Source organism: Xenopus laevis, chromosome 5S (assembly GCF_017654675.1).
Source record: "Xenopus laevis strain J_2021 chromosome 5S, Xenopus_laevis_v10.1, whole genome shotgun sequence".
In the NCBI taxonomy this organism is placed as follows: domain Eukaryota; kingdom Metazoa; phylum Chordata; class Amphibia; order Anura; family Pipidae; genus Xenopus; species Xenopus laevis.
This window is the reverse complement of record NC_054380.1, coordinates 142,901,223-142,925,793: the sequence shown is the minus strand read 5'-3', so window position 1 is coordinate 142,925,793 and position 24,571 is coordinate 142,901,223. Positions and strand designations below refer to the sequence as shown.

The following is a 24,571-nucleotide window of genomic DNA, read 5'->3' as shown; positions in this document are numbered from 1 at the left end:
CTGGGTGCAAGTCCTCCAATGGCCACTTCCCACTGGCAATACTGGCGAAAAAATTAGTCCAGCACCCACTGTTTAGGATAAAACGGCCTTTATTGGACCAAGGGCATTACAGCAATAAAGGCCGTTTTATCCTAAACAGTGGGTGCTGGACTAATTATATCGCCAGTCCACATAGGGGCTCCCAATAGCCAATCACAGCCCTTATTTGGCACCCCAGGAACTTTTTCCTGCTTGTGTTGCTCCCCAACTCCTTTTAATATTGAATGTGGCTCACGGGTAAAAAAGGTTGTGGACCCCTGACTTAAATAACGAATAATGAAAATAACAGTCTGTCGGGTGTAACACAGAGATTTCATCAGTCTGATGTTTCCCTTTATTATGTGTTTGAGAAGCAGCAAGGAGGGCGGTTGGGGTCGCTGACCCTGTAACTGATCCATGAGTTGATCCATGTGTTTGTGAAGCAGCAAGGAGGGCGGGAGGGGTCGCTGACTCTGTAACTGATCCATGAGTTGATCCATGTGTTTGTGAAGCAGCAAGGAGGGTGGGAGGGGTCGCCGACCCTGTAACTGATCCATGAGTTGATCTATGTGTTTGTCTCTTCTGAGCAGAATCCCTGAGTGACATTAAAGGCAGATACAACACAGTTACACTTATATTCCCCATAGATCCTACTGACAAATGGATCAACTGATGGATCAGCCAATTGGAATCTGCCCCTGGATCACTGAACTCACACTCACACTCACACTCAGACTGAGACTCAGGGAAGGAGAGATTCAGACAATGGGCGGAGCAGTGAGACTCGGGTCTGACACAGGAAATTCAGTCCTCAGTCCAACTCTACACAAGCCAATCCCCGAGTCCTTCCGCTTGGAATCTGACGCCCCGCCCACTACAGCTGACAGGTCACGTGCGCCGCTGATGTCACCGGAGGCAGCAGTTCCATAAGTGGGAAGAGGAATTTGTTAGTCCCGGGGTCCTGCGGACCGGAAGTACCGAGGCACAGACCGGAAGTAGCGGTGTAAGGGGGAGGCGGTAGTCATGCCGAGGAGGAAGCAGTCTCACCCGCAGCCTGTGAAATGTGAGAGCTGTATACGCTCCTGTCATGTATATTCACTGTATATTCACTGCCTGTGTCTATAGCCTGGCACTTCATTCTCACAGTCTGTGACTCAAGCAGTGGGTGGGGCCAAAACACTGTCATGGCAGCTTCCAGGACTTGGGGTGGGATTGGGCAGGTCAGGCAGTAGTGATGTGCAGTTCAACAAAAACTCAACCCCAGAGCCTGTATCTATATACTCATTCCCACTGTCTCAAACGGGGGCGGGGCACACATGTTTATAAAAATGTTCTGACATCATTACATGACATCATTAACTGCTTCAACTTCTCTGTAAATGAGATCTGGACTGGGAGGCACAATGGGCCCTGGCACTACAAGTACAGAGAGGCCCAGTGACTTTATACGGCACCTTTATACAGTTTCCCACAAGCCACACACTGAGTGCCGGCCCAGACAGCCATCCAATCAGACGTGAACTGAGCCTTGCTATAAACTCCTTTCTCTCTCTTTCCAGGGGGCAGTGAGGACCCATTAGATCCAAACCCAAGCAGTCTCGTTCTAGAGAGCGATCTCCTTCTGGGCCATGAGCTGGAGTTCTCCAACAGCAGCGACCGGCTCCTCTCCTTCTCCAAGGACTCCGAGGGTTTGTCACTTTCTATGGAATTCATTCACAAAGCCCAGGGTTTTACTTTGCCTTTATTCTTGCTCATATTGGTTTTGTTATTTGCTCTCTCTCCCCATGCCGCTGTCTCTAGGGAATAAACTCCCCATGCCGCTGTCTCTAGGGAATAAACTCCCCATGCCGCTGTCTCTTGGGAAGGTGTCTGTACACCTGCCACCCAATTACCTCTCGCACAAGACATGCCCACCCTTCTCTACTATTCCTCCCACCCACTGATCTCTTTCTAAACATCTCAGCCATAAGTCCATGTTGTGTATATGTACAGCACTGCCACAAAGCAAGTGTTATGATTTTCCTCTGTGGGTTAAACTGGCATTTGGGCACCTTTGATTGTGCCGGGCCAGGGACCCAGTGAGTCCAAAGCTGCCTTCTATTTGCCACCCTGCTACCTGGCATGTGCAAGTAAGAGGGGGCGTCTGGGTGTAATGGGGGAGAAAATGATGAGCAGAAAGGGGCAGACCCTCCCACACTGGGCACGGGCCTCTTCTGTCCACCCCTCTTTATTCTGTTGCCCTTGGCACTTACATGTGGTGTCTCTCTGCAGATTCAGTGGTGTGTAAAATGGAGATCCCCTGCTACTCCCTGAGTGAGGACGAGTATTCGGGGTACCGCCCCCTGAGTGCTGACAGTGACCCTGATGATGTGGGGATGGGAGACCTGCCTTATCCATGTGGGACCACCTTAGGGGACTCTGGCCGCTGCCTGGGCTGCTTGCCTTGCCTTACGTCTTCCTCCTCGGCCGGGGGCTCTCCTCCTCCCACCAATGCTCCCGCCCCCTCCACAGACTCCTCCTCTCCCCATGGGCAAAAGGAACAAATTCTCTTCCCCTGCCAACTGTGCCCCTTCTCCACCCACTATTCCAGTCACCTTAAGCGCCACATGAAGACTCATAATGGTGAGAAGCCCTTCCGCTGCCCCCACTGCCTCTATGCCTCTGCCCAACTGGTCAACCTCAAGCGCCACCTGCGCACCCACACGGGCGAGAAACCCTTCCGCTGTGACCACTGCGGCTTCTCCTGTAGCAGCCCAGGCAACCTGAAGAGGCACCAGCGGGTCCACACCCAGGAGAAGCCCTACTCCTGTAACCTGTGCCCGTATCGCTGCAACCAGAGCCGCAATCTCAAGCGCCACCTTCTGGGGCACCGACAGAGAGGCCAAGAGAGACAGCGTCGTGGGGGGGCTCCCCAGGGAGATGAGGAAGGAGCAGAGGAAGAAGATGAAGAAGAGAAAGAGGTTAAACAGAGACACCCAGAAGGTTCAAGCTTTATCCCTGTATTTCTACTGTCTAATGTATTGCCTCCTTGTACCCACCTCTTGGGGCAAATATACTCCCTATTGTAAACTATAGTTATTTCAGGAGATACCAGGGATTACACAACCATATACATACCTATAGGATGACTTCTGAAGGGATAATGTACCCCCTACTGTAAATGATAAGGATATTAGAAGTCACGGAGGGGTTGTTCTGTGACCATATAAAGGCACAAGGCTGCAGGCTGAGTTATACAGGGAACTCTGAGTATCACTCATGTATTATAAGGGATAATGTACCCCCTACTGTAAATGATAAGGATATTAGAAGTCACGGAGGGTTGTTCTGTGACCATATAAAGGCACAAGGCTGCAGGCTGAGTTATACAGGGAACTCTGAGTATCACTCATGTATTATAAGGGATAATGTACCCCCTACTGTAAATGATAAGGATATTAGAAGTCACTGAGGGGTTGTTCTGTGACCATATAAAGGCACAAGGCTGCAGGCTGAGTTATACAGGGAACTCTGAGTATCACTCATGTATTATAAGGGATAATGTACCCCCTACTGTAAATGATTAAGGATATTAGAAGTCACTGAGGGGTTGTTCTGTGACCATATAAAGGCACAAGGCTGCAGGCTGAGTTATACAGGGAACTCTGAGTATCACTCATGTATTATAAGGGATAATGTACCCCCTACTGTAAATGATAAGGATATTAGAAGTCACTGAGGGGTTGTTCTGTGACCATATAAAGACACAAGACTGAGTTATACAGGGAACTCTGAGTATCACTCATGTATTATAAGGGATAATGTACCCCCTACTGTAAATGATAAGGATAAGAGAAGTCACTGAGGGGTTGTTCTGTGACCATATAAAGGCACAAGGCTGCAGGCTGAGTTATACAGGGAACTCTGAGTATCACTCATGTATTATAAGGGATAATGTACCCCCTACTGTAAATGATAAGGATAAGAGAAGTCACTGAGGGGTTGTTCTGTGACCATATAAAGGCACAAGGCCATAGGGACATCAGTAACTGTAACACATGACACAACTAAGCGTATGTTGGTCTCAGTAAGCCCATTTATACAGTGAATAAAGTACCCCCTATTGTAAATATAAGTATATTATAAGTCACTGAGGCGTTCTATGATCATATAAAGGAACGAGGGCAACACTGAGTGCTTTTATACAGGTCATGTAACTCCGAGGTACACCTTACATGCTCATATTTTTCAGGGTATTTAATTTATTATAATACACACGTTTCAGTGAGTCATGTAACAGAAATGACATCACTAAACACTGATTATAACTGATGACATCACTAAGCAGTTTTTATCAGGATATAATTCAAAGGATATTCATGGTGCTTGTGTATGATAAGGATATAATATAGAAGATATTCATGGCTTTTGTGTATTATAAGGATATAATATACAAGAGCCATAAATATCCTGTACAGTTTGGCCTTCTGCTCTTATGTGGTTATGGAACTCTGGGTACTGTATCTTATAATATCCTTATATTTTACAATAGGGGTACTTTATTCACTAAATATTGTATGGGTTAGTTGGTGTCCCTTATAGGCACTCAGTGTATAGGTGATATGAGCAGCAAGGATCTATGGGTAAAGGAGTTTGCCCCTCCCACAGTAGGGCGATACAGAGGCAGAAAGGCATGTGCTTGCTGTTTCTTATTTTCCTGTTGTTCTCGTTCTATTTTAGATGCTCCACCCGCTGCTCTTCCCCTGATATCTGGAGACCTTTCTGATGCCCTTCTGCCAACCTGCGCCCACCTGAGCCACGCCTCCTCACCCCTGAGCCACGCCTCCTCACCTCCTGTGCCCCCCTCTGCCCCGGGGGAAGGGCTTCCTGAGTTGCTCTTCCCATTTACCTGCCAGGCGTGTGGGTTGGTGCTGGACGAGGGCTGCCACCAGGATGGGGATAATGAGGAGGAGGATGGGGCAGCAGAAGGCCAGTTGTGCTCTGGGTGCAGCAGTTGCCCAGTTGGGGAGCCCGGGAGCCCCGGCAAAGGATTTTCTTGTATTATCTGTTCCTTTGTTACTCACTATCCCAACCATCTGTCCCGGCACATGAAGACTCACAGTGGGGAGAAGCCGTATAAATGCCAACTTTGCCCCTATGCCTCAGCCCACTATGACAACCTGAAGCGGCACCAGCGGGTGCACACGGGCGAGAAGCCCTACAAGTGCCAGCTGTGTGACTACTCCTGTGGCAACCTGGCAAACTTAAAGCGGCACGGGCGCATCCACTCGGGGGACAAACCTTTCCGCTGCGGCCTGTGTAGTTATAGCTGTAACCAGAGTATGAACCTCAAGCGCCACATGCTGCGCCACACGGGCGAGAAGCCTTTCCGCTGTGCCCAGTGCCACTATACCACCGGCCACTGGGACAACTACAAGCGCCACCAAAAGACTCACGGACACAATGTGGAGGGCTGGATCCACCCGAGGCGCTGCAGCAAAGTGCAACGTTTCTCTAACAGTATAGACTAGTGCCAGGGGGTGAGAGGGTGCCAATGGGGCAGAAGGAAGAGAACGGGCATCATTGCTGTACCCATCTCTCCCCACACTCAAACTCCACAGCTCTGCTCTCTCACCCACCAGCACAAACACCCCTCTCTCTCCCACCCACCAGTGCAATATCCCAGACACCCCTCTCTCTCTCCCACCCTCCAGTGCAATATCCCAGACACCCCTCTCTCTCCCACCCACCAGTGCAATATCCCAGACACCCCTCTCTGTCCCACCCACCAGTGCAATATCCCAGACACCCCTCTCTGTCCCACCCACCAGTGCAATATCCCAGACACCCCTCTCTGTCCCACCCTCCAGTGCAATATCCCAGACACCCCTCTCTCTCCCACCCACCAGTGCAATATCCCAGACACCCCTCTCTCTCCCACCCACCAGTGCAATATCCCAGACACCCCTCTCTGTCCCACCCACCAGTGCAATATCCCAGACACCCCTCTCTCTTCTATGCACCAGTGCAATATCCCAGACACCCCTCTCTGTCCCACCCTCCAGTGCAATATCCCAGACACCCCTCTCTCTCCCACCCACCAGTGCAATATCCCAGACACCCCTCTCTGTCCCACCCTCCAGTGCAATATCCCAGACACCCCTCTCTGTCCCACCCACCAGTGCAATATCCCAGACACCCCTTTCTCTCTCTCACCCACCAGTGCAATATCCCAGACTCCCCTCTCTCTCTCTCACCCTCCAGTGCAATATCCCAGACACCCCTCTTTCACTTACCTGTATCCCTGCTGGGCTCTACCTGTGGGACTTTATTTCTGCAGTGTCTGGACATTGGGGGCCCCTTTCATTGTTGTACGGAGAGGGACAGTGTCACCTGCATGAACAAAGAATAGGGAATTATTTATTGCTGCAAATCCATTGGTTCCTGTGTTCCTTTATCTGGAATGAGTTTATTTGGGTTTGAATGTTTTGATATTGGAAGTTCCAGTGAAAATGTTAAATTCTCACTGATTCTCAGAAGCACAGTATTTAAAAGACAACTAAACGACTTAACGCTATTGATTTTGTACTGGGAACTCTGTGTGTGCCCCAGTTACTGTATATTAACCCTGTGTCACACTGAATCCATTATTTTGTGATTTGGTCGAACCCTTTGTGAAAGATTTGGCACAATACTGAACTGAATCTAAGGTTTAAATAGAACCACATACAGCGTGTGGTTAAAAAGTTTTCTACTTCCTTGTTTCTGTGATGAAAAGTCACATCATTTTAAGGATTTGGTTTGGCCAGGAACTTGGATTCACCTGAATTCTGTTAAAAAAGCCGAATCCCGAACTGAATCCTGGACTTAGTACATCCCTAGTCCCAGCACTGCAAATTCAGAACCCTGTCCTTATCCTGTATTCCCCCAAATTCTCATAGATGCCCAGGGTTAACCAGTATTGTGTCCTGGCTTTTAGTTGCCCTTTGTAAATACTGGTTTCTGTCAGTTTGGCCAATCAGGCAACACCAGAGAAGCTTTAGCCCCACCCCAGAGGAACATGAAAGGAATGCAGGGGCATCATATACAGAGCTATGAATAGTTACTCAGCATAGTGCCATAGAGATGATATTTGGGGACCCCGCTTTTCTTCATGTTTCTGCCAGTCTCCTTTAATAACTGGGCAAAGGGAGCATGTACCTGAACTAACTAATGAGCTTCTGTAGCCAAGAGTACTTGGAGCTTCCCATCTTGGGAATGAGGGATCTCTGGTCTGGTAGATCCCTTGCAGGTACAGTACTGTAGATGCAGCACAGCATTAAAGCATTTGTGCCAAAGAGAATATGCCCCACGGTCTGGTACCCACTCACTACCCAGAGTATTATTCATTGTAGGGTGAGGATTATATGAGGGGAATATGTATTTGCCTTGATGCACTCAAGCCATCAGCTAAAGTGAGTACTGACCAAAGTGTGACCACTTTAAAGTCTGACCACTTTAGCTTAAATAGATCAGCAACGTGAGGGGGGGGGAGTTGATATTACTCCAACTCGCAGCACAGCAGTAAGAGAGACTGAAGTTTATCAGAGCACAATTCACATGATTGAGGTCACCTGGGAAACTAACAACATGTCTGCCCCACATCAGATTTCAAAATGAAATATTATAAATCTGTTTTCCCTGGTCACCATGGCAGCCTCCACACTTATGGGTTTTCCCCACCCTCTTACCAATGATAGGACGGAAATAAACATATGATTCCGTCCCTACCTATACAATACTCCTCCCCTGTAGGCCACATATTTTTGCTGGCCTTGCCAAGGGTAGAACAAGGTTTGGAGTTTTTCAGCTCTGGTATTTTTCTTTTGTGGCTCACCAGGACCCTGCTTACTCTGGGTTATCCAGTGATAGGGACAGTGTATGTGCATGGCTGTTGTCTTAGACCAGAAGTTTAGGTGGCACTTTTAGTTAGAAGCCTTCTGATTTGCATTGTGGCTTGTATACCAGGCTGGTGCCATCTCTCTCCAAGTTAGGTCTTGGCTAGGTTTTTGGCATTGATTTCTTTTATTGAATCTCACAGAGGTTGTTTTTCCATACAGGGATGGAGGATCAAGTGCCTAGACAATGCTGAGTAGGAGTAGTAGGAGGTGAGTCACTCTACAGTACATTTGTATTGGGGGTTTAGGCAGTCAAAAGAGTGTTTGTATTACTGTTTAGTTTGCTTCCCCCCCCCCCCCAAGAAAGAGAACTAGCAAGGAGAAACATAAGAATTGTACAGGCAACTAATCATTTAAAGAAGGTCTTAAATCAGAAAAGCATTCTAGAGAGAGGCTAGAATGAGCTCTTCAAGTTGGGAAGAGAATGAGTATTCTGAGGAGGAAGAAACACTACAGGAAGAACGTTATTCTGCTTTTGAGGCATCTCTAGTGGAACCTTTAATAAAGGCAGTCAGGACTCAATTTACTGGGGAAGGTGCAAGTTTGACAATCATCATCCAATATGTTTAACTTTCTTAAGAAAGAGAAGGCTTTGTTTCCTATACATGATGTGATCAAGGAGGCCATCGTGAAAGAATGGAACAAGACGGATGCTAATTCTCCATCAAAGGTTCAAGTTCTATCCGTTCCCTTTGGAAGAGGAGCAGATCAGGTATTAAAGTGCCAATAGTGGATGGGGCTGTGTCAAGACTTTCAAGAAGAATAGTTTACCTTTGGAGTAAGAGAATTTGGGAGAGTTTCAGATACAGACTGTTAAGGAACAGAAGTCCATATCAAGAGGATAAAGTAAGCCACTTCGATGGAGAGGAGGTCAGTCACATTGTTCAAGACACAGAAGCCCAAGCAAGAAAATGCAAAATTTGCAAAGAAATCATTCTGAAGAATTGACAGCTCGAACTTCAGGATTACCTAGAAAACTTCAAACACCCTAACCCATAACAGATTGGGTACTTCAGACTTTAGCAGGAGGATATTATTCAGAGTTCAAGAAAACATTTATGGAACTGTTATGGAACCTAGCCTGAAACTGCCGCTTAAGATGGTCAGCATCAGTGGCTGGAACCCAAGACCTCTCCACAATCTTTCCAATGTACAAGATACTGTATTTTACCCCTGGAAAGGCGAGAATCCACCACCCTCTGAACCTTATATTCAGACTGACCTTCCACAGAAATCAGAGGAGGAGGACTCTGGCAGGCTTTAACAAAGAAACATGAAAAGCATTAGAGATCTTAAGTTCAGGAGGCAGTACAAGCCTGACAATAATGGGATTAATGATCTCTGTTACAGAAAAAAGACCAATGGATTTGGGGTATAACTTGGCGGAAGGAACTTTTTTGTCTTAGAGGACAACCAGACCTTATCACCAACCTGATGGTGACATTTTACGGTGTTTATCAGTGGCTCTCTTTTGGGCAGCTACTGCTGATAAAAATGAGCCCTGGACCCCTTGCCAAATCTTAGAAAAGTGATCAACCAACTAGTTAACAGCAGGAACATCTGAAGAAAGACCAGAAAATTAAAATGCTCTAGAATGATAGCCAAAACAGTAAAGAATGGAGATTCTCCAGTGGATGCATGAGTGGCATTATTGAATGCAAACTCAGCCCATGGAAGAAAATCTGCCCAGAGTGATTGAATATTGGAGACATAACACCTGAGTTATTGCTCCAAAGATTGATTTGTTCTTTCTGTCTGACCATTTGTCTGTGGATGGTATGCAGAGGAGAAGGACAAATCAGTAACCATAAGTGGCCAAAAAGCCCACCAAAATTTAGATTTAGATCAAGGTTTAGAATGTTGACAAACTGGGCATGAATCTACATATTTACCCACATCCTGTCTCATTGTTGGCCACCAAAGAGGACGAGATAGAAGAGTACAGGTTTTACTGTGGCCTGGATGTCCGGCTATCTTAGAATTGTGGGATTCAATCAAAACTGCCTCACAAAGGTTTTCTGGGACAAAAAGTTTGCCTTGAGGCACATTTGGAGGAGAACTGACCTGGACTTTAGACAAAGAGGAAAACAGATCTGGACTCAGGGCTGCCACAATCATTTCCTTTAGCTTCTGGTACAGACTCTTCTTTAGGACTGGAAACAAGGGCATCTGATTTAGCAGTCTTGTCCCCAGGCCTATATATTATAACAAAATTGAAGCGGGTAAAAATCAATGCCCTGTCTGGGATTTAGGCGCTTAGCAGAATAGATTTTTATGATCGGTAAAGACTGTGACCACATGTTTAGCGCCCTCTGGAAGATGTCTCCATTCCTCAAAGGCCCATTTAATGGCCAATAATTTCCTGTTACCAATATAATTCATCTCTACAGGAGAGAACCTCCTAGAAAAAAAGTACAAGGATGTATCTTAGTGGTAACAGGGTGTCGTTGAGACAAAACGACCCCTGTTCCTATTTCAGAAGCATCCACCTCCACCAGAAAAGGAAGGGTAGAGTCCGGATGCTGGAGCACTGGGGCCAAAATAAATGCTTCTTTCAATTAATCAGAGGCCCTAATTACCTCTTCAGACCAAATACTAGGACAATGATAACAGCCCCTACAGTTGAGAAATTCTTAATAAATTGTCTATAATAATTGGCGAACCCTAAGAACCTTTAACAACACTTAAAGATAGAGGTTGCGTCCAGTCTAGAATGGCTTGGACCTTATATATCCTAGAAAATGTACGGAGGGGACTTCAAAAACACACTTTTCTAACTTAGAATAAAGCTTATTTTGTCTCAACCGAGATAACACCTCCTGAACATGACGATGATGATCAGTTAGATTAGAGGAATATATTAGGATGTCATCCAGATACACTACAACATACTGACCTAGGAGATTGCGAAGAATGGGAGACAGCTGGGGCATTACATAAGCCAAAAGGCATTACTAGATATTCATAATGCCCATACCGAGTGTTAAAATCTGTCTTCCACTCGTCCCCCTCCCTTATTCAAATCAGATTGTAAGCGCCCCTCAAATCGAGATTAGAAAATATGGTGATGCCTTTAACCCTGTCAAAGAGTTTGGAAATTAAGGGCAGGGGGTAGCAATTTTCAGCAGTAATCTTATTTAGACCCATATAATCAATGCAAGGCCTTAACCCTCCCCCATCTTTCTTTTCAAGAAAAAAGAACCGAGTACCCGCAGACGAGGAGGAAGGCCTTATAAACCCTCTCTCCAGGTTTTTCTTCATATACTCCTCCATGGCCTGGGACTCAGGAAGGGATAGAGGGTAAGTTCTACTCTTAGGAGGAGACAAATCAATAGCACAGGCCTGTGTGGTGGAAGGGTTTTGGCCACCTTGAAAAAACCTCCACAAAAAAGGCATAATAAGTAGTTAACCCCTCCAGAGAAGTTGCAGCAAGGGTATGGGAAGATGTTAAACATGAGGACTCACGACCAGCACTCTGCTGTAGGATCTTACTAGTGAGCCAATCAACCTAGGAATTTTGTTGCTCAACAAGGGAAGGCCTAAGATTATAGTCGGTGGGCGCGAAATGTCCTAAAAGTGAATACGTTCAATATTATTACCCAATAACATAGTGAAGTATTCAGACTTGCATGCATGCAAAATTGACATCCAAAAAAACCCCGGCTGCTCCAGAATCTAAAAAGGCAGGGCACTCTATGCAATCTTTATCCCATTTTAAGAGGACCGGGATTAACAGTTGAAAAGAAGGAATTTGTAGGGGAGTAGAAATGGCATAACCCAAACAGGACTCCCCAGACCTGCTTCGCTTCTGCCATTTCCCAGCCTCCTGGTACAGGTGTCACATAAATGCCCTTTGTCCCCACAGTATAGGCATAACCCATTAGCCACCTATGACCCTCTTCCTCAGGAGACAAATGGGTAATACCCAATTGCATTGGCTACTCTGAAGGCCTAGGGGCAATAAGAAGGGTTTTAGGAGCCAAGTCAGGGGAACTATTAGGAGAAGCAACCAAGGACAACTCCTCCTGGCGTTTCCCCCTATGCCTCCTACCAATCTGGATAGCCAGATGCATAAGGGAGTGGAGGGAAGATTGTGTAGGAAAATTAACCAGACTATCCTTGATAGCTGTGGCCAGACCTGAACTGATTCCTGGGCCCAATGTAATGTAACGTTAGGTATCCCAAACCCATGGTCCCGGCTTTTTCATTCGGGAGGATCCCTCCGGTACTCAGATGTCGCCAGGTCTTAATGTGAGAGGACCAAGGGGAGGGTTCTGGGCGAGCAAGGGAAAAGTACTCGCAACAAGAACTTTCCCAAGGGTTTTTACAAAGGTGCTTCAAGTCTTAATAGCAGAGCTAAGGAAGCACAATATTCTAACACTAACATATTGTGCTCAAGGCAGCAAACCCAGAAGTTCTCATTCATCACAGGGATTTTGTGATGCACTTTTTACAACATCACGGTTGGGTACTAAACCTTCAGAAGAGTCAACTAGAGCCAATTCAAGACTTGGTTTATTTAGGAGCAAGATTTTTGATGGCTTAGGCAGTGATCGCATTGCCAGAAGAGAAGAAAGAAAATATAAGATCCTAAATTCACAGACTATTGAGGAAGGATTCTATGTCAGCAAAAGAAGTGAGCAGGATTTTAGGCCTGTTAAATTCAGGAGTGCCAATGGTAATGTGGGCAAGGTTGCATACCAGGCCTCTACAAAGGACTTTTTAAGGCAGTAGAGGAGTTCCAGTCAGGATTGGAATCAGAAGATTGTAATATGTGGAGAGGAGAAGAAGTAAATGGGATGTCCAGCTTCAATCTAGCCTAGGATCAAACTCTGAACGATATTCAGACAATATTGATAACAGACTCCAGCCCTAGGGGATGGGGGTGCTCATATAGGGGAAATATGCATTCAAGGAAGATGGTCTCAAGAAGAGTGCTGTCTTCCAGCAAATGTTCTGGAGTTAAGAGTTTTTTGGAAAACAATACAGTGCTTGAGTTGTCAGCTGCAGGGATCATCTTTGATGGTAAGGATGGGCAATCTAGTAGCCTACATAAAGAAACAAGGTGGAACACACAGTTGTAGCTTAATGGAAGAGCTTCAACCAGTTGTGCAATGGGCAAAAAACCATCTCCAGAACTTGTCAGCAGTCCATGTTCCTGGAAACACAGAATGTGGTGGCACATTTCATAAGTAGAATAAAGTTGAACGATCCTGAATGGGAACTGAACAACGAGGGGTTTCTCCTGTAATGAGGGAGACTTGATGGTGTCACAAACCAATCGCAAGATCAAGGCTTCTCATGACTTCCGTGTGCAGAAGCAACGGTGACAGATGCTTCGATTCAGAGTTTGAGAAGGGGTCTGCTATATTCCTCCTATACATTGAACTGAATCTCGTGCAGTTTTCACATGATAAACCACTAGATAACGTATTCTCACTGAATTGAGTCTGGTCCGATATCTCTGAAGGCCTGGAGATTGAGGTGCTGAGATTAGTAAAGGAGGGACTTTCTGGCCCACTAATAGACACACTTTTGACTTGGGGAAGAGATGTGAGGGCACACGCTGCAAGGTCTCTGAGTATTCATGATTATTACAGGCGGATGTTCCAGTGGGGCATAAATGCAAAGTGCAATTGTGAAGATCAGCCAAGACCTTTGAAGTTTGGAAACACAGTTTTGGAGGCTGGAGTGTTGGAGACAATGATAGTATTATACATTTTCTTTTTGGCACGTTTACTCTGAAATTGATGTTTAAAATGGTATTGACCCATAGGTGTGAAAGCTTCCATAGTGACCAGGGAAATGTAACTATAAGGGTAAGGGCACACCTTGAGATTCGGGGAGATTTAGTCATTTCCCTGTGTCTTCCGCCGGCTTTAATGAAAAAACGCCTGCGCCACTGCATTCACGGCGCTTCGATTTCCGAAGTACTATATACGTCGGTAGGAAGGGTATCATTAGTTTGTTTCCATCCTACCATTGGTGAGTGGGCGGGGGAAACCATAGGTGTGGAGGCTGCTCATAGGAACCAGGAAACGATTGTAATTACATTTTCTCTTTTATAAAACTAATTTTAATAAAACGTATTTTAATAAAGGATTCTGCTGGGGCAGCGCTATTTACTGCTCCGTTTTGTAACAGACATGACAGAATCCCTCAAAACAATACAGGATTATACTGACACCTAGTGGTGAACAGAATTGCGTGGCCTCTTAAAGGGACAGTACATTTTTAACATGAGCTGAAGGAATCAGGCACATGCTGCACATACTTTTTGCTTATTGTTTTAATTAAGGAATTTTCTGTGGTTTCTGTTTTTTCTGGCACCAAACTAAAATATGAACCAGTTTCACATTAGTACTTCCTGTCACTTCTGGTCCCAAAGGATTTCAAAGGAGCTGATAAAACTAATTAAAGGAACAGTAACACCAAAAAATTAAAGTGATTTAAAGGAATCATAATATATTGTACTGTTGCCCAGCACTGGTAAAAATGGTGCTTCAGAAACACAACTATAGTTGATATAAACAAACTGCTGTGTAGAATCCCATTGTACACTACAGAGCTTATATGTTATCTGCTGTGTATCCTGTGCCTTTTATATTCCCCTTTACTCTCCTTCCTATTCCTTTACTGTATTAGTCCCACCACCCCTGCTGGGAGTCTGTTCCCTGTATCTATCCCCCTTTCTGTAAAGTAACACTTCCTTATGTTCCCTTTCACTCTCCCTCCTATTCCTTTACTGTATTAGTCCCACCACCCCTGCTCGGAGTCTGTTCCCTGTATCTATCCCCCTTTCTGTAAAGTAACACTTCCTTATGTTCCCTTTCACTCTCCCTCCTATTCCTTTACTGTATTAGTCCCACCACCCCTGCTCGGAGTCTGTTCCCTGTATCTATCCCCCTTTGTGTAAAGTATCACTTCCTTATGTTCCCTTTCACTCTCCCTCCTATTCCGTTACTGTATTAGTCCTACCACCCCTGCTGGGAGTCTGTTCCCTGTATCTATCCCCCTTTCTGTAAAGTATCACTTCCTTATGTTCCCTTTCACTCTCCCTCCTATTCCTTTACTGTATTAGTCCTACCACCTCTACTGGGAGTCTGTTCCCTGTATCTATCCCCCTTTCTGTAAAGTTACACTTCCTTAAATAGTGATAATATCCCCCTTAACTGTCTCTTCTCCAGTGTAACCAATCCCAACTTGTCTTTCCCCATAACTGATCCCTTCCATTCCCTTTATCAGCACAGACACAAGGAGAATGAATGTAGTGATACAAGTGAGGGATAAAGTGCTGTTTATTCAGAGTACAGAGCAGGGAGGGGACTACTCGGTAGAAAATAAAATTACAAGTAGTGGTGTGAGTAAATACATGCCGTGGGAAGGTGTATGTGTCAGTGTTAGGGAAGCAGGTTTGTTGGATTTGCATTATGGGAAGAGTAACATGTTAAAGAGCCTTGTGCTTTGGTGTCTGTGGCTCTGGGTGAAGGAGAGAGGGCTCCGTCGCTTGTGCCAGTGAATGTGGTGCCCAGAATTACTAAGAGCCAAAGCAACGTGACTGGCAGGTGAGTCCCCCCTTCTGCCAGGGAGGCAAATTTCTTCTCACGGCTGCTCTGGGCCTAGGAAATAACAAAGAGAGAGATTATATTTGCCATTATACTGATACCCTGTGACTTGTACCAATGCTCATCTCTTATTCTTGTCCCACACACACACTCGGATCTAGGGGGGGTGGAAAGAGACTGTATGGTCTGTAGGTCCGACCATATTATAAGGCTGTACCTGTGCCATTAAACCTGCAGCGGTGGGTACAGAGTTGGCCACAGGGACATTAAGAACATTTCCATATCTCTATAAGTGAAGGTTAAAGCCCCTCATTGTGGGGCTTTGTGTTATATGTATGGGGCACATAAGCACCTCCTGTTTTAGTTTTGGGTGCAACCATGTCATGGCGAGACCCTCTGGCTCCTTTGTTTGGTGGAAGGTCTGGACAAGGGTGAGGGGGCAGGACTATGGAACGGCAGTCTGGGATTGGCTACATTCAGACGTCTAAACGTGAACAGGTAACAACCCTATCTGGCACTGGTACTGGTCTAGGATCACTGGTACCTCATCTGTACATATAATACTGGCATCTCACCTGTACATATAATACTGGCATCTCATCTGTACATATAATACTGGCATCTCACCTGTACATATAATACTGGCATCTCATCTGTACATATAATACTGGCATCTCACCTGTACATATAATACTGGTACCTCATCTGTACATATAATACTGGCATCTCACCTGTACATATAATACTGGCATCTCACCTGTACATATAATACTGGCATCTCATCTGTACATATAATACTGGCATCTCACCTGTACATATAATACTGGCATCTCATCTGTACATATAATACTGGCATCTCACCTGTACATATAACACTGGCATCTCACCTGTACATATAACACTGGCATCTCACCTGTACATATAACACTGGCATCTCACCTGTACATATAATACTGGCATCTCACCTGTACATATAATACTGGCATCTCACCTGTACATATAATACTGGCATCTCACCTGTACATATAACACTGGCATCTCACCTGTACATATAACACTGGCATCTCACCTGTACATATAACACTGGCATCTCACCTGTACATATAATACTGGCATCTCACCTGTACATATAATACTGGCATCTCACCTGTACATATAATACTGGCATCTCACCTGTACATATAACACTGGCATCTCACCTGTACATATAACACTGGCATCTCACCTGTACATATAATACTGGCATCTCACCTGTAATATAATACTGCATCTCACCTGTACATATAATACTGGCATCCAACCTGTACATAAACTGGCATCTCACCTGTACATATAATACTGGCATCTCACCTGTACATTGGCAATCTCACTGTACATATAACACTGGCATCTCACCTGTACATATAATACTGGCATCTCACCTGTACATATAACACTGGCATCTCACCTGTACATATAACACTGGCATCTCACCTGTACATATAATACTGGCATCTCACCTGTACATATAACACTGGCATCTCACCTGTACATATGGCATCTCACCTGTACATATAACACTGGCATCTCACCTGTACATATAATACTGGCATCTCACCTGTACATATAACACTGGCATCTCACCTGTACATATAACACTGGCATCTCACCTGTACATATAATACTGGCATCTCACCTGTACATTTAATACTGGCATCTCACCTGTACATATAACTCTGGCATCTCACCTGTACATATAACACTGGCATCTCACCTGTACATATAACACTGGCATCTCACCTGTACATATGACACTGGCATCTCTTCTTTACATATAACACTGGCATCTCAATTGTACATATAACACTGGCATCTCACCTGTACATATAACACTGGCACCTCACCTATACATATAACACTGGCACCTCTTCTTTACATATAACACTGGCCTCTCACCTGTACATATAACGCTGGCATCTCACCTGTACATATAACGCTGGCATCTCACCTGTACATATAACGCTGGCATCTCACCTGTACATATAACACTGGCATCTCACCTGTACATATAACACTGGCATCTCACCTGTACATATAACACTGGCATCTCACCTGTACATATAACTCTGGCATCTCACCTGTACATATAACACTGGCATCTCACCTGTACATATAACACTGGCATCTCACCTGTACATATAATACTGGCATCTCACCTGTACATATAACACTGGCATCTCACCTGTACATATAACTCTGGCATCTCACCTGTACATATAACACTGGCATCTCACCTGTACATATGGCATCTCACCTGTACATATAACACTGGCATCTCACCTGTACATATGGCATCTCACCTGTACATATAACACTGGCATCTCACCTGTACATATGGCATCTCACCTGTACATATAACACTGGCATCCTGAGAGTGGTCACAGACGCCCCTTCTAGAGGTCACAGCTCCACATTCTGACAGACGGGTCTCTGAGCCATTGCAGAAAACCTTCTCCAGCCAAATGGGTCCGTCTCCTGGGGAGAAATGTGCAGCCTTTGGAGCCTCGATGGCAGTGCCACAGCCCAGCTCCTTACACACTACATTAGCATCCGTGAGGTCCCAATTCTTATCGCACACTGTACCCCATTTCTCCTTGTAATAAACCTCCACCCGTCCAGAGCAGGCAGTGGTACCATTCACCAGAGCCACTTTGGAGATAACTGTAAGGAAAGCAATTGATAAGACACAGTTCATACACATGGAACTCCATAACTTATTGACTTTCTTTGCTGCTGCTTAAATCTCCTTTTCTCCCTCACTAATAAGAGATGAGCTGGTGGCACATGACTCACAGGGGAATGAAGAGTCACCAGGATTTTATTCCAAGGAGAAAATAAGTGGCCCTGGGGCAAACCCTTGCCATAGAGGAGAGAGAAGCAGAGCAAGACTTTCACTTATGGGCAGGGAACCCCCGTGCCAGTCCAGAAGGAATTCTATAATATATAGATAGATATGAATGTTCCTTCCTCAGTTTGGTTATAGACTCACCTGACTGTGAGCAAAGCACCTCTGCCTGGGGGACGTGACAGTTCTTGCCCGTTTGTGCCACGGAGCCACACTGGGATAACTGTGACTCGTGCCCATTGCAGTAGATTGACTCCAGGACATGATGAGATGATCTTGAGGGGTGACTTGGCATCTTGCCCTGAGCTGTGTCAATAGCCGGCCCACATCCCACCTGCCTGCAGACCACAACCTCTTCTAAGGTGCCCCATTCATCAGCGCAGACTGGGCCCCACCGGCCACCGTAGTTCACCTGTACTTTACCTGAACATACACTGCTGCCACCGACCAATCGCATTTCAGGAGGAGCTAAAATGATCCAGAAGAAGAATTACACTTGTTCCTCTCAAGAGCCAATTCCATTTTATTTATAAAACACCATCATCCCCTACAGCCCATCCCAGGGTAATACAAGACATTATAGACATATACACAGACATCAGCCCACAATAGAGTGTTTCCATAGGATGGGGGGCAGCATGTGACAAGCGTGTGAGGCTTAAAGTATGGGGTTACATCTGGGGGTGCTTGGAAATTAGAGGGGAGATGTGTGGAGGTTTGACATTGTTATATTGTTGAACTCTGTGTAAGTGGTGGAAAAATGTTGAAGTGATTTCTGTTTAACAAGGTGAGTGTAGCAGGGAGTTGAGGAAATAGGGGGGGTGAGTGTAGCAGGGAGTTGAGGAAGTAGGTGTGGTGGGTGTTGCAGGGAGTTGAGGAAGTAGGTGGGAGTGGATGTTGCAGGGAGTTGAGGAAGTAGGTGGGGTGGGTGTAGCAGAGAGTTGAAGCAGCAGGTGGGGTGAGTGAAGGTGAGTTGAGGAAGAAGGTGTGGTGGGTGTTGCAGGGAGTTGAGGAAGTAGGTGGGTGTAGCAAAGAGTTAAAGCACCAGGTGTTACAGGGAGTTGAGGAAGTAGGTGGGGTGGGTGTTGCAGGGAGTTGAGGAAGTACTGTAGGTGGGTTGGCTGTTGCAGGGAGTTGGGGAAGTAGGTGGGGTGGGTGTTGCAGGGAGTTGAGGAAGTAGGTGGGTGTAGCAAAGAGTTAAAGCACCAGGTGTTACAGGGAGTTGAGGAAGTAGGTGGGGTGGGTGTTGCAGGGAGTTGAGGAAGTACTGTAGGTGGGTTGGCTGTTGCAGGGAGTTGGGGAAGTAGGTGGGGTGGGTGTTGCAGGGAGTTGAGGAAGTAGGTGGGGTGGGTGTTGCAGGTAGTTGAGGAAGAAGGTGGGGTGGGTGTTGCAGGGAGTTTAGGCAGCAGGTGGGTGGGTGAATTTGCTCAATGGGCTGGAGTGACCACAGCTCAGACATTAACTAAAAAACACTTAAAGGTGATTGAATCCCCCCAGTAAAACACTTGGGTTCTGGTGGAACAGGAGAGCGCCATTGGAGGGTATAGGCTGGGGCAAGGGACTGCCAAGAGAAGAAAGTGCCTCTGTTAAGAGCTGGGACAGCTGACATTGGGGGATCAGTTGGGGGGGCATAATAACTTACAGGACTGAGCGCAGACAACTCCAGCAGAAACACCAAGGAAACAGGGCTCCTCTCTCCATAGGCTCACACTGCACTTGGACAACTCGGCCTCTCCACCAGAACAGTGTATCTTCTCCACCATCTGGACCTCAGCACCAGCTCCAACCAGGTTTTCTTGGATCTTCATGAGAGGCCCACACCCCATTTGCCTACAGGTCACTGCAGCCTCTCTACTGGCAAAATCCCAAATACAGACTCTTCTAGAGGAGCCACTCAGTGTCACCTCCACTGTTCCATTACAGAGAGCAGAACCATTCACTAGTCTCACATTCCCAAAGCCTGTGAGAGTCAAGAGAGAGAGGTTCATCAACGTCTCAATGCTAAGAAAGAGTATTGGGGTAACCATTACTAGAGATGGATTTTTTAATTTGGAAGGGGTCCCATCTCTGCTCCCTGAGCAGGATCAACATGTATTTGTAGAGCGTCAACAAATATGGCAACAAGGTATGATTGAGAGCTACCCAGCCTGGAATGTTGTTTGCCACTGTGGAAGATGGCTCTACCAGTAGCTGTTTGGTCATGTGGAGCCAATGAACATTATTTGCAGTGATTCCCCCCAGAAGCTGATTGCTTTAGGTCTGTTATTGAATGATAACCCTTCTGAACCCCAAGGTGATGCTGTCATACAGTGAGAAGCTCCAGGACCTTAGGGGCCCCATGGGCACATATCATTTGCCCCTTCAATACACATGAGGGAATTTGGTGCCATCACCATATCTACATGGAAGGGATAAAGGAAATCTAGAGTATGGGTTGAAAGTCTAAGGAGTCCTAGCATGGGACTAAGGAGCAAGTTATCTGGGGGCAATAGGTCTGTTGTATGCCCATCATACTCACCAGAGGCCAAACAGATCACCCCAGCACTCTTCTGGTTCTCCTCACGCTCTTTCCAGGCTCCCAGAATGCACTGGGAGAAATCCTGTTCACGTCCATTGCACATCCCCTTTCCCAGAACATGGCCAGATCCGGGCCCAAAGTGGTCCCCTTTAACAGCTGCCATGGAAGGTCCACAGCCAAGCTGTCTGCAAATAACATCAGCACCGAGTCGCCCCCATTTCTCATCACTCAGCCAACCCCATGTCTGGTTGTAAAGCAATTCCACTCTTCCCTCACACGGACCACTGCCACCAGCCAGCCGGACCTGGGAGAGAACTGCTTGGAGAAAGAATTGTCAGCCTGTGTGTATCTACATTTATAAGAAGACCCATCCCTCGAAACCACTGATGAATCTTATCTACCCACTCACACACTAATGTACTTTCCCGTGCCTACATGACAGTTCAGTGCTGAAATGAAAAACATGGCGATTTGCATCTTCAGCCTGAAATGGGTCTTTAAGTCAGTAATCAATGAACCTCTGAAGTTTGGGTTATTAAAGGTACTGATCCATTCATTTTACTTCCTGCTTGGGAGAGCCCTGTGTCCATGCCCTACTTTCTTCCCCTACTGAGTTCCATGATCTCCTGACTATCCATGTTCCACCTTCATGGGAGCCTCCTATTGGGCTTGTGTCCCTCCCTGGGCTTCCTACTGAATAAGAAGATCAGACTATTCATGTTCCACCTAATGTCCATCTCACAGAATCCACTCAGTCTCTTCCCCAACTGGGTTTTATGGCCTATCAGAGCTGCTGAAATTCCTGCTCATGGGAGCAAGCTAGTGGTCACTAAGAAGGCTACATATATAGACTTACTTGACTTCTTGCGCTCGATGCTCCTGCAGATAGACACTGCCAGCTCAGAGAACATGACATTGGGATCTTTGTACTGTTGCCAATAGAAGGCATGGGTGTCGACAGGGTATGATGCAATCTCTTCTACCTCATAGTCCTTCAGTTTTCTATATTTCACCACAAATATCTCTATACCAAGTCTTTTCAGGTGAGTGGCTGCTGATATGAGGGAGTCGGTTACAGTCCAATATACGAATATCACAAGGACACGGGGCTTATTTCCCCAAAGGTCCTGTGTCCGGTGGAATGAGTCCCAGACAACTTTCTTTAGATAGTCATCAAGGAAATGATCATGGGTGAAATAGACAATTCCCCTTAAGCTTTCAGAGTTGTGGATGTTTTCGCCCAGTTTGCCGGCATCATAGGAAGGAATGTGAAGCTGAATGTCGGAATGAGGGTTGGCAAACGCTTTGGAAAATCTCCAGACCATTTCGAGGTTATGAACATTGGTCCCGTAATGATGCCCATCATCCACGATCAGAATCTGCCCAGAACTCTGGGCATCATGAGAACATTCTGCATATTGGGGAGAGAAGGCAGATTTTAGGGAAGGTCGTAAATCCCCCCCCCAACATTTCATTGTTAAAAAGTGATCAAGTAAAGCCTGTCCCATTTATGACCAGTTACACCCAGTTACCCCCATAATCAGCAGCAAATCCCTTGTAATTTCCACTAAGCCCCACCTCTTTTGGGCTCCATGATTTAGGATTGTCACCCCTAAACAGATTGTCACCTTGTTTAGTGTTTTTGGGCTAATTACATTTGCTGCAAAGTCTAAATATGCCCCAAAGCACACTGTTACCCCAAATCATATTGGTTTGACTTATTCTTCCACTAATTCTTAGCACCTCCCATTTTCTAAATGCTTCTTCTCCTACAGTTTTAGGGGTACAACACCCTAACTCTCCACACTTCTTTGTCCTATAGTGAAGCAGGTTGCTTGTGCTTTCCATGTGTGATTCTGTCCTGTTTTTTGGGGTACTGCTGCCACTCTTGCAGCTTTGAAGCTACACTCACCAAACTTGAATTACATAATCATGGGGTCACCCTGAATTAAACAGCAACATTGGTTGGATGACCCAAAGTTGGAGGAGCCAGCAACAGCCAATCAAATTTCACCCATTGACTTTAAAGGAGAAATTTAAACTGCTGCCAATGTTGAGGCCACACTCACTAAACTTGAATCACAATGATTCAAATGAACCCCAGGAACCCAAAGTCGATATTTGTTGGATACCCAAAAGTGGGCAGAGCTACAAACAGCCAATCAGATTTCACCCATTAACTTTCAATGAAGGAATTGAACCTGCTGCCATGCGTATTAATGCCATGGTCTCCAAAATTCAGATTTCACCTCTAGACTTTCATTGGTTTAAATTTAAATATTAATATCAGGGTCCCCAAACTTTACAGAGTTAGTCTCCAGGTAACTGTGGTTCGTGGTTAGACAAAGTGGGTGGAGCTACCAACAGCCAATCAGATTTTACCTATTGACTTTCAATTGTCAAATTGAACCTGCTGCCATTCTCACAGTATTAATGCCAGGGTCCCCAAAATTTGTACAACAACAGCCAATCAGATTTCATTCAGTGACCTCACATGTTTTTCAAACCAACATGAAGTTTGTTCTCACACTTCCTATTCCAGTTAATATTGTTCCATGTACAAACTTCAAACTTGGGTTCTAGTATTTTTAATCACATTAGAATGTTACATTTTAGTTAATTTATGGTTAAAGAGGTCAACCCATTGGTTTAATTTGCATCAGTCTCTTTATCTCTCCTTGTTACCGAGTAAATAAGCCCCAGGCATCTCCAGGCAACAGTGCAGTAATTGTTTTGTGACAGTTCTCATTATTTCCCACCTTTCACTCAAAGCCTGGATTGAAAATAGACCCTGATATTTCAAATAAACTAAGGCCAAACTGCCCCACCCCAAGGTGCCATTGGGCACCTGTTCCCCCAAACGAGGACATCACCCACCTGAATGTTCTGCTGATATAAGAGGGAAAAGCAGGGATATCAGGAATAGGAGCTTCATGTTGCTGTGTTTGTTCCAGAATGATGACAAACATTCTGATGTTTTGGGATAAAACAGAGGAAGGAAATGATGGAATCAGTGGGCAGCTGTTTCCCTGTTACTCCCATAGAAGCAGAGGATATTAGAGAACATGGATATGTCCCAGAAATACACAGATTTCAGCAATTCTGAGCCTATTTCTCCAGCGGCTCCAGAACAAAGCTCTTGAGTTGGGTCCATACACTCACTTGCTACTCTGGTGCATTTCCCACATATTTTATTGCATTGCAGTTTTGAATCTGTAGTATTCTAATACTTTGGCTGCATGTGCACTTCCAGGTTTGGTACATTTTTTGGACGTCTAACTGTCACGGTCGGCACCCTAAATCCATAACCGATGCTAAGCTCCCTGTTCTCGGCTCTTGCTTCTGCCTTTAACAGCTGCCTTTCACTTCAGGAGGAGCCCTTGGCTAACCGGATGCCACCAGGTCTTGATAAGAGAGGTGCCAAGCGAAGGGTTCTGGACGAGCAAAGGGGCACGACTGAAAAGCAAAGACTTTTGGGCAGAAGGTCGCAGTACAAGGCGTAGACAGAAAGCGGAGTCAAATTAGGCCGGGTCGTGGCAGGCAGAGTACAAGCGGAGTCAAAACAGGCAAAGGTCAAACCAGGAGATCAATCAGAAGGGATTCGGATGCAGAAGAGTCGGTTACCAGGCAGGGTCAGGATATAGAAGTCAGGCAGGGGGCAAAAACAGGC

At 45.7% G+C, this 24,571-nt stretch overlaps 2 protein-coding genes across 2 annotated transcripts; one reads left to right on the top strand and one right to left on the bottom strand.

The window, feature by feature from the left end:
- The first annotated feature begins 330 nt into the window (after positions 1-330).
- On the top strand, positions 331-6,564 carry LOC108718336 (zinc finger protein 513). The gene is made up of 4 exons (XM_018266082.2): positions 331-1,081; positions 1,578-1,706; positions 2,290-3,000; positions 4,738-6,564. Exons 1-4 carry the CDS (start codon positions 1,042-1,044, stop codon positions 5,526-5,528), a joined length of 1,671 nt encoding a protein of 556 aa, XP_018121571.1. The 5' UTR covers positions 331-1,041; the 3' UTR covers positions 5,529-6,564.
- Positions 6,565-15,214: 8,650 nt separating this feature from the next.
- Positions 15,215-23,862, bottom strand: XB5796356.S (uncharacterized XB5796356 S homeolog). The gene is made up of 7 exons (XM_018266081.2): positions 23,779-23,862; positions 21,758-22,312; positions 20,902-21,216; positions 20,026-20,343; positions 18,528-18,851; positions 17,885-18,199; positions 15,215-15,553 (listed from the first exon to the last, which is right to left on the bottom strand). The coding sequence occupies exons 1-7, from the start codon at positions 23,834-23,836 to the stop codon at positions 15,537-15,539; spliced, it is 1,902 nt and encodes a 633-aa protein (XP_018121570.1). The 5' UTR covers positions 23,837-23,862; the 3' UTR covers positions 15,215-15,536.
- Between the last annotated feature and the right edge of the window lie 709 nt (positions 23,863-24,571).